The sequence below is a fragment of the Pleuronectes platessa genome, chromosome 1 (assembly GCF_947347685.1).
Source record: "Pleuronectes platessa chromosome 1, fPlePla1.1, whole genome shotgun sequence".
NCBI lineage: Eukaryota > Metazoa > Chordata > Actinopteri > Pleuronectiformes > Pleuronectidae > Pleuronectes > Pleuronectes platessa.
The window spans coordinates 15,280,217-15,298,689 of record NC_070626.1 but is presented as its reverse complement, the minus strand read 5'-3'; the positions used below and the strand labels follow the sequence as shown (position 1 = coordinate 15,298,689).

The following is an 18,473-nucleotide window of genomic DNA, read 5'->3' as shown; positions in this document are numbered from 1 at the left end:
AGACAGATGATAGTATCACATGAGAAAAATCTTTACTCAACCAATCAACTTTAATTTATATAGTCACAAATCACAATTAGTCTCATCCTTTGTCCTTAACCCTCATCAAGATTAAGGAAAAACAAACAAACCCCTATTAACCGGGGTAAAAACGTTGAAACCTCAACAAGAATCACATCTGAAGAATCTCTCTCCCAGGACGGACAGAAGTGCCATAGATGCCTCTATTAACATTGAATTGCTTACAAACACATACATGTAAACTTTAGGCATCACAACAAATTTATTATGATCTGAAGAAAATCTTTGTAGCTGCATCATGATAAGCGTAGTTAGACTATTTGAAAATATAACATACTTAAAAATGAATAATGATTATATTATATTCTATTTAATTTAGTCAATGTTATCACTAATAGAAATATTGGTGGGACAAGACCTTGATGACTTAACTTTATGGACGTGGGATTTTCCAATTAGACTGAAAAGGTGGCATATATATTGGTTTGCTGAACTGTCTGATTTTATTTTCATGATATAAATCACAAAGCTTGGTGATAAAACAATATCAATAATTATTGCAAATTTTCATCAATAGCAATATGACAAAAGTTCAATACATGCAATGTGAAAGCAGTGAGGAGCAAAGACAATGATTCTACCTCATATGTAAAATATTGAAAACGACAACAATCAGTCAGAAGCCAAATTTGAAAGTCTATGAACTTATATATATATATATATAGCATTACATAACATAATAAAATAAAATATGACTGAAATATATCTTGATCAAAGTAGACTCAATATTGATAATATCGTTGATATTATTTGTGTCCATAACGTCCAGACCCAATAAATCATCTTGGTTTGTGTTGTTTAAAAAAAAGAAAAAGAAGAAAACTATCGGCGACTGTACGTGCTACTGACGTCATGACGCAGCTGGTGCGTCATTCCGGATGTAAACAGTGTTCGGTTCACGTGGAGGGAAACAGACATGGCACCGGGGATGGAGCGGTTCCTCAGCCCGGGGAAAGGCAACGGTCTGCGGGCGACAGGCGGGATCAGGCCGGGAGAGCTGCTGTTCTCCGCGGAGCCGCTGGCGACCTGCGTGTCCAACAAACGCTCCAGAGATGTCTGCCACCGCTGCTACACACGGTGAGAGACTAGGAGCAGCTCCTGGTTCACACCAACACCTCTGATAGAGTGAATGGTTTCATGGTGAATGTGAAGGCTGCAGGTGAGGAGGTGCATACTGTCTCTGGTCCAGGTCAGCTCGCTGGAAGAGAAAATAAACCTCACACGGTTAGTTTGTAGCTCTATACAGACCTCATATACAGTTAATGACATTACTGTCCGTGTGTCTCGGTCTTAAAACTTGCGAAGTGATAACTTCATTAAATGCACAGTTCTTCAGCTGGCCGTCAGATGGCAGCATGCTTCTGTCCTGGTGCTGAAGGAGGTCACTTTAAAGGTTCAGTGTGTAGAATGTAGTGACATCTAGTGGTGAAGTCGCATGTCACAGCTGAATACACCTCCTCTCACCCTCCCCTTCCAAACATGATGGAGAACCTGTGATAGCCTTCAGTTGTCATAAACCCTCCAAAGGTGTAATATAAAGTATTTTAAGATAAAGAAAACAACAATTCTATCAATTTCATGAAACACACTAGTGAAAACAGGATTTTTAAGCCCTAGCTTCAGGGATGTATATAATTAATCCTATACAGTTCATGGTATATAGGTGTTGCTATGTCTTTGTTTTTTAAGCTTCTTAATTGTTAAATGCTCAAAATGCAGTTGATTCAGTTCAGTTCTTCAGCTGACCACAAGAGGACATCAGTGCTCTTCCTGGTTATGAATAATATTTGTTTGGTGTGAAGATAATCTGGTTATTGAAGCTGTCACATGGAGAAAATCCTGCAATTTGGAATAAAGGTTGAACAGACATGGATGCAGTGCTTATTGTGCACATTAGCTTAAATGTGTCTTATAGAAACAGTGTCATTCAGTTTACAAATGATCTCAGATCATGATAAGGAGATATCTGGGAAAACGGCTGCTTTAGCTAGATCCCTTTTATTTAGTAATGTCAAATGATCTGGAAATATATCCGCAGATATTGGCCATAAATTGAGTTCCTCCATATTACATGATTCTAATATTGTGATGGCAGGGTTATATCATCACATATTATCGATCATTTTGTTTTTTAATGTATATCAGAGTACCATACATTGAACCTGGGGCCATGTAATATTCCTCCATATGCAGTATAGCATATAATTATGCCCTAAATAGCCCTAAATAGCCCAACAGTGTATATTAACCCCTGGATCCTATAGCATGTAATTTGACCAAATATTGGGTAATATGATTTGTGTGAAGATATACATTGGTCTTTTAATTTTGCCGTTTAATTGATAACATGACACCGTTCCCTCATATCCCTGGTTGGATTTTGACCCATTTCATTCTGACAATAATATTTATATATGATTTATCATATATTTTCAGATTTGATATTGTTTTTGTTAAGGAGACTTAAGAGTTATTGTATCATATGTATTTCCTAACAGATTTTTCAATTAAGTAGATTTTTCTGTATATAAACTTAAACAATGCAATGATGGATTTTATTATTTCACCCACTCCTAGTAAATATAGAGATATTCTGGGTGTGTTGGAAATGGACAGTGTGATGATTTGTCCTCTTTCATCCCATTTGTCTCTGATCTTTGTGCAGCTGGTTGCTCGATGGCACCGCTGCCTTCTCTTCTGCAGCCAAACTCACTTCATCAGGTTAAACAGATGTATGTGAATTTAATGAGGCTGGTGAGGAGCGAGGCGTCTGCTTTCTGGAACAGGGGCTACAAGGTGAATGAAGGGTAAATGACTAGAGGCAATATACAGTATGTATGAGCCTTGGTAGTAAAGTGAAGATGATTAATGAGTTCAGTTAATGCAGATAACCTCTGGGAGAATATAAAGATGAAGCTAATTTCCAGTTTTTGTACATAAGGGTACATTTTATTTGAGATTAGAATATGAGCAGGTAAGCAGTATGTGCAAACCCTCTAATAGCTGCTGTTAAATTCCAGTGGATTATCCATTAGCTTCTTACGCTGTTGTCTGGTGTGACTTGTGTAGTTCTGAAAACATGAGCTGTTACCGTAAACTACCAATAAGACATGGCAGGGAATTTGCAAGTGTCCAATATTCCAAACGTAGAGAGAGAGAGAGCGCAAGCTCAGCTGTTTCTTTGTGATTTTAATGTCCACACATAGGTTAAAAGATATGTGTTGGACACACAAACACAATTCCCTCCGAGCTCATTGAGAAATAATGGAATTCAGTTTAACGGAGGCTCAAACTCTAATTTATTATTGATTTCTCTTGTTCACCTCTGTCTTCCTGTGTGAGAGGGTGAATTTATCTTTTTGAGATATTGAATAAATGTCAAGTTACAATGTTAAGGCGTGTAGCAAGGAGTCCTAAAAGTGTGTGTGTGTGTGTGTGTGTGTGTGTGTGTGTGTGTGTGTGTGTGTGTGTGTGTGTGTGTGTGTGTGCGTGTGCGTGCGCGCGCGGAACAAGACGGCGGCCATGTTGTGCAGAGTATGATCATGTTTTTGAGGTATTGAATAAGTGTCATGGCTACATCTTCCTGTGTGCGTCTCAATGTCTGCTTCACATTGTTTTATTGATTTCGTATCGGTGAGAGATGTGTATGTTATGCTGGTGTCGCAAAAACAGTTGTCAGATGTACAGCTGACACACACATACTCACAGAAATACACAAATAAATGCAACTCAAGACAAAGTGTAGTCCTGATGATAAAAGGTGTTTTTACTGAAAACACAATTAGGCCGACAGTGTGACTGAGCGAGTGGAAAGAAGCGTGTGCAAACAAGCGTGTGCATATATATTTGTGAGTGTGTATTTATTTGTGTGACTGTATCTCATCGTCTGAACAACAGAGACACACTTCACGTTCGAACGCACATTTGTTTCTGTGTGTTCCAGGAAATGAGCAGGTGGGGGGGGCATCAAAGCTGCAGTTAATTACAGGCCTTGAAGGCTGGATGTACGTAATGAGTGATAAACGTGGAGTGTGTACACTCACACAAATCTCAAAAGGATTCAAACCGCCAGAAGAACAAACAAACAACTTTAAGTGCTTCTCAGACTCACAGAGAGCGATGAGGGGGGTAATGAAAGATAAGAGGAAGAAAAGAGAAAGAAAGAAGAAGAAAAAACAATATTTATTTTATATCGACTGAGTAGATTTCCTGATCATTGCAAAGGGAAGCAGCGTTTAAAATGCAGCTACGGTATATTACTTGCTAATTAAATGGAAAAGTGTTTTCTGGCTAATTGTGTGTCCCTGAAGTGCGTTTTAAGTTAATCAGTGGTAAATTCTTTTGAACTGGAAGTCTCCTGCCTTAGGAGAGCTGTATCATGAATATATCCCCAATATTGATATTAATTGATGTAAATTCTGTTGTTGTACCTGCCCGTCTTAAAATTCCACCAGCGTTTTTGTTTCATGTTGTTGTTTTTAAGTTTCCTGTGGCCCCCCCCTGGGGGATCTGTCAACACAGCAGCGTCAGCTAATGAGGGATTCTATGAAAATATAATGAGCTGCAGAATGTGACCTCCAGGTTTAAGCTTCATTTTGACTGAATTATGGAAAGAAAAAATGCTTGTCCAGCGTCAAATGAGGGTTTGTCGTGGCCTGTACTGCCGCTGCTGTCAGTCTCTATTAGAGTGCATTTGTGTTTGTTTTGCATGTTGTGATTGGTGGGTTTCAGGAAGGAAACGTTTAACAGTCACACTCACAAAAACACTGTGCCTCACAAAAAGCTTGAGTACAAGTATGAGAAACAGAATCCCTTTTTTAGCGACACTTCATGTTTGTGTTGTTCTAAAGCTGTGAGTCGAAGAAGAGGAAGTTACAGAAAATGATGTAGAGATGACACTGTCTCTGTTGGACAGATAACACATCAAACGCTCACACAGTTTTGATGAGCTCCTCTCTGACACACCACAGAAAGACTTAGATGTGCCATCTTGTGTGTGTGTGTGTGTGTGCGTGTGCGTGTGCGTGTGCGTGTGCGCACGTTCGATGAGGGGGGCTTTGGAAACATTATCACTGTCGGATAAAGTCTTTGTATTTGACACCAATCTCTCATTCACTGTCTCTTTGGACTACACACACACACACACACACACACACACACACACACACACACACACACACACACACACACACACACACACACACACACACACACACACACACACACACAATATAACGACTCAGACAACAAAACATCGCAAAACTTTTCCTTGCGTGTAGCGTGTTGTGTCAAAGACCATAACAAACACTGACAGGCAGTTGACTTGCGAGTTTTGTTTTAATTTCAGCTGGGGTCATGTGTTAATATCTGTTATCAGGAGGCTGAACTTGCACAAACATAACAAAAGATAGAACAAGTCAACAGTAGATGAAATCATGACACTGTCTTTCGAGCCAGTCACTAAAAATGTCACCTTACATGCAGTGCTGAATGTTTGGATGGGTGCAGGGGCTGAGACACAACTAACTTGTTTTTATTATTAGTCGGCGTGTGGGGCATAAATCAAATTTAAAACTTTGTTTGGGTTTAGGTCCAAGTTTGGGAAATAGGTTAACTGTGAAATATGCAGAGCTGCATTGGATCGTCAGCACTTGATGGTGTTAAGTCAGAATCTCAGAAATCACAAAGAACTGGTGTGCAGCTCTGGTTCAGGGTGTGGAGAGGGTTCTCCACTAAACAGATGGTTGTTGGTTTGATCCTCAGTATTGGGAAGTGTCATTGAGCAAAATTCCAAACCACACATTGCACCTGACGGCTGTGCTGAGAGTATGGATGGTGTGAGCTAGATAAAAAGGGTGCGAGTGAGTGAGACAATGGGTGAATGCGACGTCGTACTGTACAGAGCTTTGAGTTTTCTATGTGGTAAATCTCATATAAACACAGTTCATTTACCTCCATATCTTTCTACTTTATCCTCTGGTTTCTCATTTCCTCTGCTTATTACATTCACCTTGTGCAGCGTCATTTGTCATGGCCTTGTTGTTGATTGTTTGTCAGTTTTATCTATGTTTGCTGTATGTTTTAGTTTTTTAGATACTTCATTTAATTTTGGATGTTTTTTTTCTCGATTTTATCTTACCTACAAAAAGGATAAATCCTATCTGCAGTCTTTCCCAGTTACAGTTAAGTTCACCCACAGCAGCTTCACCACACTCAGCCAACGTGAGTCTCATGTTTAACCTTTAAGACTCATACTTTAATGCTTAATTTGTGATGTGAAATTTTAGATTTCCTCAGTTTTGGTCATAGTTCAGTTGTGAATCTTTGATGACAGTGCTGTCAGGCGAGGAGTCGCTCTCGCTGGGTGGCAGTGGAGGAGGTGGAACCAGCGACTGGTTTCCAAATAGCTTCGTCGACTTTGTAAATGTTCATGATTTGAAGCGGAGAGTCAGGGCAGTGAACTGCAGAGAGTCACTTTGTTCTGCTTTACACTGCCGGCTTTCAAAAGATGTACAATGACTCAGCTGAAACAGCAAGTCAATTCATGGGACTCCCAACTGAACAATTCAAGTTATTAATGTAATTCATGAAGCTGATTCATGAAAGACAATAATCAGCTACTTTTTAAAATACATTTTGACCTTTTTTGGACTCGTCTTTGGTTTAGATCCTCCTTGTCCTTTCTCTCTCACTCTCTCTCACACACACACCTACACTGCATCATGTTTAAATACAGTTCTTTTCTCAATTCTTTCTGAGTGCAATCTTCTGGCACAGCAAACAGTGTTTATTTCATACTCATGCACAGCCTGTCCCACCACCACCTCTTTCTCACCCCTACGCACACACACACAAACTCACACTGTGGGGATAGCAAGGTATAAGTTCAGATCAAGTTGTTATGAGTTCAGATGCAGTTCCTATACACTCAAGACAAGAGCAGGAACAGATGAGCGGAGGTAAATAGTTCTAAAGGCAAGTCAACCCGCCTCCTCTTCCTCTTCCTCCTCCTTTGACCTGTTCCCTCCTCTGGATTTCTCCTCCCATCTGCTGCGTCTGACATCCCTGTCGTCCTCCCTTTTCTCCTCCTTCTACAGTTTTCTTCCCATCTTCTTTCTTCTTATCCTTCTCTCCTCATTCTCCCTGCATCTCTTCTGCCATCTCATCCTCCCTCATCCTTCATTTACATTTTCCTTCCCATCTGCCTCTCTCCTATTCTCCTCACTCCCTTCCTTCATTATTTTGGCTGCATCTGCTTCTGCTGCATCTTCCTCCTCCTCTGTTCTCTTTCTCCCTCTTGTTTTGCCTGCCTCCAGCAGTTAGATAGCCAGGTGGCTCAAAGCATCGTGCTATTGGGGGAAACACACAAACACACACACAGAGCTGTATCATTTGCAAGCAAAGTGACTTGCTGTACAACAGAAACACGCCTCCCTTTGTGTGTCTTCGTTCAAGGAAAACATCTGGGGGTATCATTTGCTAATTTTCACTCTGCTCGTGAGGACCACATCCCTGTAGATCTGTCTAATCCCTGAGGGCTAGTTTCACATAGTGCTACATTACAACAACATGAATGAAAGTCGCTGTGTGTTTTCCTGCGAGTGCAAAACCTCCAGTGTTTGTTTCTCTTGCATCTTTGACAATGCATTTGTTACTTATTAATGTGAATGATTCTTTCAAACCTCAAGGCTAAATACCCCAAAACAATAATATCTATCTTGAATGAGATAAAGTTATTTTTTACAAGAATCAGATTTGACTTGGGATTGTTTTACTTTCAATTGAATATTGATAAGACAGAGGACTTGATTCCAATCCTGAAGTTTTTTGAGATCCACTTGGCCTGGGATTTAGATGTGTCTGCATTTCAATCAGCATTTCACAAAACTAGCTCAGTCATGTCTCTTTTATCTGAGAAACATAGCGAAGTTCCGATCCATCGTCTCATTCTAGGACACCATGGAAGTTATCCGTGCCATTACACAGCGCTCTCGGACAATTAATTCTCTTTTATATTGCATAATTCAGTAAATGTTTAACTCTGGTTGTTTGAAATGTGTAACTGTCAAGCTTTGAACTGAGATCAAACGGCATCCTCTCATATTTCTCTGGGTCTATTCTCTTTACATCGAGTCCTGGTGTGTTTTAGAACAGCATTTAAAATTCTCACTTACATATGCTGCAAAGACGAGCTACAACATGTCAATATAATGTCAGAATGGCCTAAAACTTGGAACTTTTGACCTAATCTGTCTTCTGTTTTTGTGTTTAGTGTTTATCTTTATGCCAGATTTGAATTTTGTTATGATTCTAATCCAATTAGTTTATTATTATCCAGGTTCAGTCAGGGTTTTACTGTGTGGAGTTTGAATATTCTCCCCTTGTCCGGAGGAAGCCAGACTACCTGGGGAAAACCCACACAGAGTGTAGCCTGCTCTTGCTGACTCTTCCAAGATCACCAACCCTAACCTAAAGCATAATTGGTAAAGATGATGCAGTTGTACGTTTAAATTTGTCTACTTCTTCTAATGGCGGCAGAAACCAATTTAAAATGATTACCCGGTACAAAAGAAGTGACCTTCACCAGAGAAACTAATCTCGTCTGAAAATGGATTCAGACATTACCAAAGACACACAAAATTTGCATGTAACTGTGTCAATGTTTCCTTTGAGCCTTGCTTTGTATGCGTGTGTGCATGTTTCCGTGCACGCGCCTGTACTCTTATCATCATGCAATAAACCCGCAAGGAGACTCGTCCCATATGAGTCCCCTCAGGTGTCAATGAGTCATCTTCTAAACAACCATTATGAACTCAGCAAGGGTTCTAGGATGGTTTGAAATGCAGCACAGCTGGTTTCCTTCCTGCCCTCCCTCTCTCACACACAGGCACTAACAAACACACGCACACGCACACGCACACGCACACTTGTGTTGCTGTTGCTGGGCTCTGGACGCCGGCAGTGTACTGAGCGCTTCTGTAAAGGCTGTACTGTTGTAGCATTGCTTTAACACTAGATGGCAGTAGTGTCCCTCCAGGAAACGTTCAACATTGGAGTCATACGTTCTCAGATTTGCGTTGAAATACGCTGCAGTATCTGCGCTCTCAGCGAGAAGGTTTGTGCTGGAATTGTCTCTGTATCGAGAGAAAAAGCTGATTTGTAAACAGTTTTGAGAAGGAGCTGTCTTCATGTTGTCTTTACTATCGACAAAGGCTGCAGGCAACAGAAACAATAAGCGTCTCCATCACACCAGATACATGTTTGTATGGAGCCTGCGAGATATGAAGTCCAGTGTATTTTTACAAGAACAACCCAATCTGCATGGGTGGCATCAAGAATCTTGCAGGTGATCTATATTGTATTTGTCAGTAATTTACTCTACATACACATAATCGCACACCATTACCTGTCATGTGGGAAGGGACCATGCTGTGTTGGCCACTCAGCCTGGAAATGAGAAAATTCACTCAGGCACGACCGGACAGCCCAGAAAAGAGGACTCCACTAATTATTAACATACACAATGACACACACACACACACACATACACACAAACATAGAACTAACACTAGTGGTTGCAGTGGCTACAACGCACCAGCCAATACTCACGGGAAATTAATTACCATGCTACACACACACACATACCAACAGAGACATGCTGAGGTAGGCCTAATTAGGTGTCTGATAGCATAGACTTAACCAAATAGACCACAGATACACACATGTGAGCGTACATATCTATGCTCTTGCATATCAATGAAAACCATAACCTGTCAATCACATCTACTGTAGAGAAACAGTTTTCAGTCCTTTCTCGAGGTCGTGCTCTCACTGACTTCCCCATGTTCTTTTCTCCACTCATCTGTTTCCATTATGAGGCTTTCATCTTTAAAGAAACACACTTTTCTGTGTGTTAAAAAAAAAATTTGAATAAGAAAAGTCTGAACAAAAAGAAGAGCCTACAGATCACATATCAATGGAAAAAAGTGATTTTTATTGTCACAGCATTTCAGCTCCATTTCATGCTAATGTTTCTATTCAAACGTTCCAACATTATATATATATATATATTTACAAAAATGTCTCTCCAGAGTTTGACGGTGAAAAAACTATAGTAAAATGTTGTGTCGCAGACGTTTTCAACAGGCGACACCTCTCAGAATGACCAAGAGGTGTCATACAAATGGAAGATGCAGAAAAGATTGGAGAGACTAGAAAAGAAACCAGATTTGAGAGCTTTGGTAATAAGGGCCGACGCTGGTGCCGATGTACAAAAACAAGTGCTTCTCATAGTGGAACTCGTACGTTATGTCCTGCCTCCTGCATGCTCTACCCAATCGCCATCCCTCCTCTAAAAGCTCCAGCTCAAGAAAGAGAGTGTGATATTGAGAGGAAGAGGAGGAGTTGTTGAAAATAGTTTTTTTTTTAAGTCAGCCTTCTGCATGTTCTTAATGAAACCCATTTAATGTTATTCATGAGTTTCCTGCTGTGCCTGGACCTGACATCCAGAGGACTATTATGTCACAAAACAGGCCCAGGGAAGAAAGTGAGGTACACAGAGAGGAGGACAAAACGAGGGAGGAAAGAAAGAACATAAGAGAACACAGCTGAAGTTGAGACAGATGTGCTTCATGAAGGAAATCATTATCCCCATATGAAAATGATTCATTTCTGTTATTCTGCCGCACACTAGTGACGACTAAGGAGCTTTATATCTATTGCCATTTTTTCTTATTTAATATGATGCATCTTGCTCTGTTATTACTGTCCACATCTATATATGGACTGAGTTAAATCAGTGTGTATCGTACTTTATGTACCGTATGTGACGGAGTATTTTCTTGAACTCGTTGGTTATTGCCCCAAGGCGGCAGCAGAGTTGTCTCTGTGTATTTAAATCATGAAATAATGTACAGAATATGTGTAGGTGTTTGTTTCTCACTGAACCAAATGATCCCTCATGACAAACACTGAGCCGTCAGTTGGTTGAACTGCTGAACCACAGGATGCTGCTATAAAAGAAAAAACATGTTTCTATTGTGGTTGTTGTTATGGAAGAATAGTTGGATATTTTAGTTGGCCATTGTTATCAAAATTAATGCGTCAGATTTGTCTCATCTAATGAAACAGACATAAGACATTTCTACTGTCCTGTTCTCTTATGTGTTTCCCCCCCCTATCTTTAATCAAGAGTAATCATAATAAACTTTATTATGTAGCACTTTTTAAAAACAGAGATTACAGAGTGCTTTTTACAGCAAAGCAGAACAAGCTAAAGCAAATTAGAACACGTAAAAGCAGTAAAATTATAATAAAGTCACAGTATTACATTAAAGCAAGTCTATAAAAATGGGTTGTAAGAAGGGATTTAAAAGAAGTCACTGACTCTGCGAGCCTTATCTCCTCAGGTAAGCCGTTCCAAAGTCGAGTGGCCGTGATGGCAAAGGCACGGTCACCTTATGTTTTCAACCTCGACTTTGGAACAGCCAGCAGGGCTCCACCTGAGGATCGAAGGCTGGTTGCAGGCACATAAGGAGTCGGTAATTCTGTGATGTATCAGGGGGTCAGAGCCTGGCTTCTTTAAAAGGGATCATTACAATATTTAAATCAATTCTAAAACAGAAAGGGTGGCAGAGTGTGGTCTTTCAGTTTGACAACAGGACTTAATGATTTCATGTTCAGATTTTATAATGCTGTCACTCAAAACCCTGCACTCACGCTCATATAGTCCTTGCTTGAGCTTAGATTTGCTATGCTTGTGCTCAAACTGTGTGCTTGCACTCTAATAATTTTGTTGCTTGGACAGATTTTCTACTCGTGTTGCTTCTGGGCAACCATGAAACGTCTGCGCCTGGATTTTTTGGAATCTTGTTTTTTTTGGTGTGTGCAACAAGTCTTTTAAAATTCAACAACCAATAGAATGCCAGGTGTAGTGTTGTCAAATGAAATAGAAGGCGCCGTTGTACATTAACTTTACCTCTCTCCGTACGGGCAGTTTCTTTAACCGAATCCTTGCAGTCCCTCGTCCTGAGCTGTATTTCCACACGTAGCTAACACACCCATATCTGAGTGCAAGTGCAGAATTTGAGTGCAAGCAGAGCAAATGTAAGCTCAAGCAGGAGCCATAAGAGTATGAGCACAGGGTTTTTAATGTAAAGCATTACAAAAGCTTATCAGCCTGGGGGCGGTCACCATAACTACAGTTGCTTTGGTGCAGCTCTGCAGTATTGTGACTCAGTATGTACAGCGTTAGACTGATATTCTGTTTGTCTCACATCCTTCCTGTGTCTCTCTTCTCTGTCACTGCTGTTGCATCCATATTTCATCTACATAAACACTGACAGTATTCATGTTCTATCACATCATATGTAATTTAACCAATCAACTTTTGATGCTCTTTATCTTGATTTACTAAATTTCCCTAAAACTCAATTTTAGAAATTGGTATAAACTACAGTAAAATGGCCATATGTGCAACTGCTGCAGTGTCTGTGGTTTCAGAGATAGCTCTTTGATCAGATAGGGGGATTTTTCTTCATGTACAGGTCAGAGACGATTGTAGCCCTTTTTAGATTGATGTAGTTTAGAAATAACGACAATCAATCATTTAAAGGTTCAGTGTGTAAGATTCATTTAAATATAAAGGGCCCATTCTAGAGTAAATGAAACAACATTTGGCATAATTTAGATGAAACAAACTAGTGAAAACATATAGGATTATTTTATGTAAAATTTCGGCCAATAGATCCCTTTCACCTAAATTTTACACGCTAAACCTTGAACTCATCAGTTGCCAGTTTTAATCATCACTAATCAATAATCGATATAAAAGATAAATTCCATAGTCATTCAGTGTTTAAGATTAAATAAATGTGTTAACAGATTTTGAAAGCTCTCCAGGTTTTCCCAATGTGGGAGCTATGAAGAAACAGACTCTTAAAGCATGTGATTGCGTCCCGAGGGCCAACATTTTCCAGAGAGTTAAGCTACAAAGAACAAGGAAGGACGTGAAAATGGGGTCGTTGTCAGCATCAGACTTCCTGTCTGGGGTCAAGGAAGATGGATGGACTTCCTGCAGCTCCGCGGTTTGTGATGTGTCCAAACTTTTAGCGTTTGAATTATGTTCTGAAGCTGCACAGAACCTGACCGTGTTTAGGTCTGGCCTGGTCCTATCTGCTGTTATTGCTTTGTGTCTCACAGGTCAGGCATGTGTTTCTTAAACTGTGGGTGGCTTCCCTGTCTCTGGTCGGTCTCAACATGACAGGAATAGCCGTGTTTTCATCAAGCACCAACCCAGGGCGAGACTATACATTTTACCTTTGGGTTCCAAGGCTGGAAATGTCATCGCAAATAAGACACAGTTGAGTAACAAGAGGGAACGTGGGGGAAAGGAAGGAAGAGATGCGTCGGATGAAGAGGAAAGCTGTAAATTAGGAAAAGATGATGTTGAGGAGGAGAGAACCGAAACGAGGAGCGTGCTTTGGAAACTCGTCCATGCCTACAGGGGACTCGGGCCAAAACCAACAGAGCAGTCTGGTCACACACTGATAGATGGTCATAGGAAACACTTAACTTCTGTCGCTAATGTTGACAGGCAGCAGCCGTGTGTCAGGGCCACACTGTGCATGTTCAGATGTCTGCTTTTGCCTCTGAGGGTCTTATAACATCATCTACAGCCTTCATTAGTGGGTCCAGTTTAATCAAATGTGCCACATTCAGTACGATAAGCCCTGGGCTAATGTCTTAACATCCATGTTCTCCGTTAATCCTCGGTCTGTGTCTGCGAGCACATATAGCTCCAATTAACACATTTAATTCGGAATGTTTGATCATTTTCTTTTAATCGCATGATCAACCAAACAGAATTACTGACTTACTATATGTGAACCTATGCCAAACAAGCCTCAGGCTCCTCTGCTAACCCTGACTAACCCATGCTAACTGTACATGCCTACTAATTCAGTCTAGTCCTCAGATAGATGGTGGGGATACTGAAAATAATGTCCACGTGAGTCATGTTGGTTATACTAAGTCAACTTTTCATTTTAATCAATAAAAACAAAACTGGACATGTTATACTTGCCATAGCAAAATATTTACGTTTTAGTCCAATGTTCTTTTTCTTTACCAAAAGTGACACTTGTTGTCAAACTTGAGCAAACTGCTTTCAAATTCTCTTTTTAGAAATAATGTCCAGAAACATAAGCAAATCCAACAGAGTCTGACTGTAATTTTAAAACCTTTGTGTATATTGTGTTATGTAGTATTGGTTTCTTTGTAATAGGTTGTACACTACCATTTACACTGCCACTCCCAGTATCCTTGATGTGAACACCACGTCCATCTTTATATAGAGTCTATGATTTGCAACTATTATCCGACAGAAACCTAAGACCAGGGGAGTCCAACCTGAACCGGTGACCTCATCTTCTACATTATATGCTGTGCAGAAATAGACCACATTTGGCTCGCACATATATCCATTAATAATGTGGCTTGGAATGTGTGTGCTGTGTATTTGTTGTTGTCGTGTTCTTTTCCCTTCAGTGTACGTTATTTGATCTCCTACAGCCAGAGTGTTAAAGTGTGGAGCTACGTGCAGTATAGTTTGCCAGTATACATGGGAGCGATGCTGATGAGTACAATCGTCAGAAAGTGGAAATATGTGATATATGATATAAAACTGCCCGGTGAAGTAATTTTTATATTTAACACTGCGTTTTACCTCTGTATTTTTCTCATTTTGATAAATTCACGGTTCCTATTTAATGACATTTGTTGTCATATCGTCATGAAAAAAAGGTTGTTGATGTACATACTTTATGTTGAAGAAGTTAACTGTCATTCTGGCTTGTCACTTGTTGTTAATCCTTGTCCATCTAAGCACAGACACTTTTAACATGACTGTGCTTAATAAGATGAAACTAAAGTTGTCATCTGGCAGAAGCTTCACACACACAGCTCAGAGAAACCACATGAAATCTGTTTATTCTGGTGAACACAGACATGGTCCAACTCCATTCTGTCGGTAATGTGAGATTCAAGGTTATAGACTGGAAAAGAGAACTGCTGGATTGGTGCATCCCCTCTGTCTTCCTGTCGTCCAAGGTGCAGACCATGAAGTTTGCAGGATAACTGGCTTGATTACAGCTGTAGATCGTTTGATGCTGCTGTTATTTTTCATTGCCGTCTCCCCTAGATTCTATGTTTGCTTCTGCATTGTGTTCCCACGACACAACCCTGCTCACTACCTATATAATATGTATGGATTGTACTGATCTATGCAGAAATACGTACTCAAACACACCATGACAGAGTTGCGGTGACTCAGATCTTGTCCTATGTGTGAGTTAGTGTGTGTGATTCACTCTCCGCTGGCTGTAATTGGCTATGAGAAGCAGCAGACTGAACTGAAGAGGACAGCAATGTCCCTCTAAGGGAGGCAGTGAACCTCGTGGTAGGAAACGTACTGTACATACACACAAGAACAGAAATAAGACCCACAACTGGACACGCGTACAGCTAACAATGCATGGACTCATGCACTGTGATTCGAAAAACAGGACAGTGACCATGAGGAGAGTATCACTTATGTACTTCTCTTAGATGAAAATCTTAAAGAGCGATGGGTAGGTAGATAAAGATAGATAATGGATGCACACAGTCAGTTCTATATAGCAAATAGAAAAGGATTAGGTCAAGTCAATTGACAGGAACTTAAAGGATGCTTGAGCGGACATGTGGATTGTGTTTGTTAATGTAGCAGCTATGACCCAGGTTTTTTTTGTATGTGGACCAGCTGAACCGTTATTATTCAAACACTAAAATGCTGCAACAGTGAGGACAGTGTGTCGTCTGTGAGGTCATAGATCTGAAGCGTCCATCCCGTCCCTAGTCACAGAGTCAGTTATCATCAGGAAAGATTGAATATTTTTCTATCTCTGGCGTCTAGAGTCCTTTTTGATAACAGTGACTCAGCAGGTGAATCACCATATTTTCATCAGTGCTGGTTTGCTCAAGTAGAATGAACTAATCTTTTTCTTTCCCTCTGTTTAGATGTGAGACCTTGCTGAGGTGTTCCCAGTGTAAGACCGCTCGCTACTGCAATATCACTTGCCAGGTAAAGTGTGTGTCAGAATGAAAGTGTGTGATGTATGTGTGTGTGTCTGTGTTACTGTGTGTGTCAGTTAGTTAAGATGCCCTTCTTCTGCAGAAACAGGCCTGGTCGGACCATAAGAGAGAGTGTAAATGTCTGCGGAGCCTGTTACCCCGAGTTCCCACTGACTCAGTCCGTCTGGCTGCGAGACTCATCTTTGCGTTGGTACGTTTTCCCATGTTACTCACTCACAATGATTTGCACAAAGAAAGAAGCAACAATGTTTTGTTTTGTTAAGTGTGAAGAGCTGTACGTCAGTGCTGTGATAAAGAGACTTGGTTACTTCTGCTTTTAGGAATTTTGTTCTGTTAATTCCACTGAAGGATTAAAAGCATCACCCTTGCACCTATGAAACACTTTTGGAAGCTGATGTTCTTTGCTTGAGAAGTTCATTTCAACCATTTAACAGCTTGAAACGCAATGTTTAACAATCTCTCAGCACTGCACTTGTATGCCTTTGCCAAACAGTCAAACAGTTTTATTTTTCGAGACTCACATGAAGTCACCAAGACATTTAATCCCTTAAATCAAATCAGTTAATCTTTGAAAATATTTCAAAGATCTTTCAAAATGCAAAGAAGTTCCCCAAAGGCATATTTGAGGTGTCAAGGTTATGAGGCAATTGTGACCTTTGAATCTAATCAGTTGATCTTTGTTTTTTTTTTGTCACAGTGCTCTTGACTGTTGGCTACCAAATTCTAATCAGTTCATGCTTGAGTGTAACTGGATGTTTTTACAAAATCAAGTCAACTCAAGGCGATCTTGAGGTCTTGGATGATGGACGACCCCAAAAAAATCTGTCATAACTATGATGCTAAAACTAACATACTAATGAACCAATCGTTTTTTTCTTCCCTAAAGTTGAGTCCATCTAAGGGCAGTAGTGAGGAGCTGTACACTTTAGAGGAGCATGAATCACGTAAGTCTCTCCTCCGAGTATGTGTGTGTGTGTGTGTGTTTGAATCTGTCTCTGCACATTGACGTTGAGGGGGACAGCAAGGTTCATTTCTTTTACAATCTTTTCACAGACCTCAGTTCCATGTCTGAGCAGAAGAAACAGGGTCTGTCTCAGCTGGCTTCTATGTTAGAGTTGTACCTACAACAAGAAGCAGCTGACCTGGCACAGGAAATAACATCAGCACTGCCACCATCCTGCAGAGAACCCCTCAGCCTCATTGCAAAGGTGGGCACATGCAAACACAATGCAAATAGACACGTTAACATCTTGATGTGCTCATGAATACATTTTGACGAGTACAACCCTGCAACTCACTGTGCACAAAGACATTAGAAACTGTTATTGCCTCTAGTATCCCCTGGTGCGTTTGGAATGACCCCAACATATGTTGAAGATCTTTCGAGCATCTGTGATTAGAACCCTGTGTGTGTGTGTGTGTGTGTGTGCGTGTGCGTGTGCGTGTGTTAGTGTGTGTGTTCCCAGAACAACCTCAGGTCTTATTCTCTTAAAACACACCAGCTGCCTTCACCGGGATTTTAACTGCAGATTGTTATGTGTGAAAGAATGTGTGATCTGATGCCTGACTTCTAGACTTCGTGGCTCCATGAAGCTAGAATTCAACATGTTTGTATTATGTTTGTCCAATGACAATGATTGTGTATGTGTGAGAACTGAAAGCACCTATGTAAATGATCTGAAGGAGGTTGTACGTTGTATGTTTTACACTTAAAGCAAAAAAAACATTTTATTTTATTGAATGTCATGCCATGAAATGATGATACGGATAATCAATGTTCCCAGATAATTAAACCTAATAACTTTACGTAGCGCCACCATGAGGTTGACTGAGTGAAGTGGCGGGACTACTTGAAGGGTTCCTGTGAAGTTTCACTCAGACATTTAGGTTCCCCACAAAAATGTATGAAAATACACAAACCACTACCATTTCAATATTTATTTCACCACACCTGCTATTGGTAAAACACAAACTTTAGATCACACAAACTGGTGTATAATGAGTTTACAGTCTCATTGTTTGTGCGCGTGTGTGTTTGGATGTGAAGCTGAAAAACTGCTGATTAAATGCAGCTCAAGATTCCGATGGGAATTCTGCTCCAGTTTGAGGGAGATGGAGAGCGAACAGCGTTGAGTGGATTAAAGAGAAGAAAGGGACGAAGAGTGTGTGAGAAATAAATAAGCAGGGGAGAGAGAGACGAGGGAGAGGGAAGAGAGGAGGAAGTCATACAGATAGAGGGAGGGAGAGAGAGGAAGAGAGAG

General features: G+C 40.4%; 1 protein-coding gene across 1 annotated transcript in view; it reads left to right on the top strand.

Annotated features, from left to right (window-relative positions):
* Positions 1 to 981: 981 nt before the first annotated feature.
* Positions 982 to 18,473, top strand: part of smyd3 (SET and MYND domain containing 3) — a 74,174-nt gene continuing 56,682 nt past the window's right edge. The window contains exons 1-5 of the mRNA XM_053426480.1: positions 982 to 1,158; positions 16,138 to 16,201; positions 16,295 to 16,402; positions 17,099 to 17,156; positions 17,266 to 17,420. Coding sequence (XP_053282455.1) covers positions 998 to 1,158; positions 16,138 to 16,201; positions 16,295 to 16,402; positions 17,099 to 17,156; positions 17,266 to 17,420 — 546 coding nt within the window. The 5' untranslated portion in view covers positions 982 to 997. The remainder of the gene's footprint in view (positions 1,159 to 16,137; positions 16,202 to 16,294; positions 16,403 to 17,098; positions 17,157 to 17,265; positions 17,421 to 18,473) is intronic.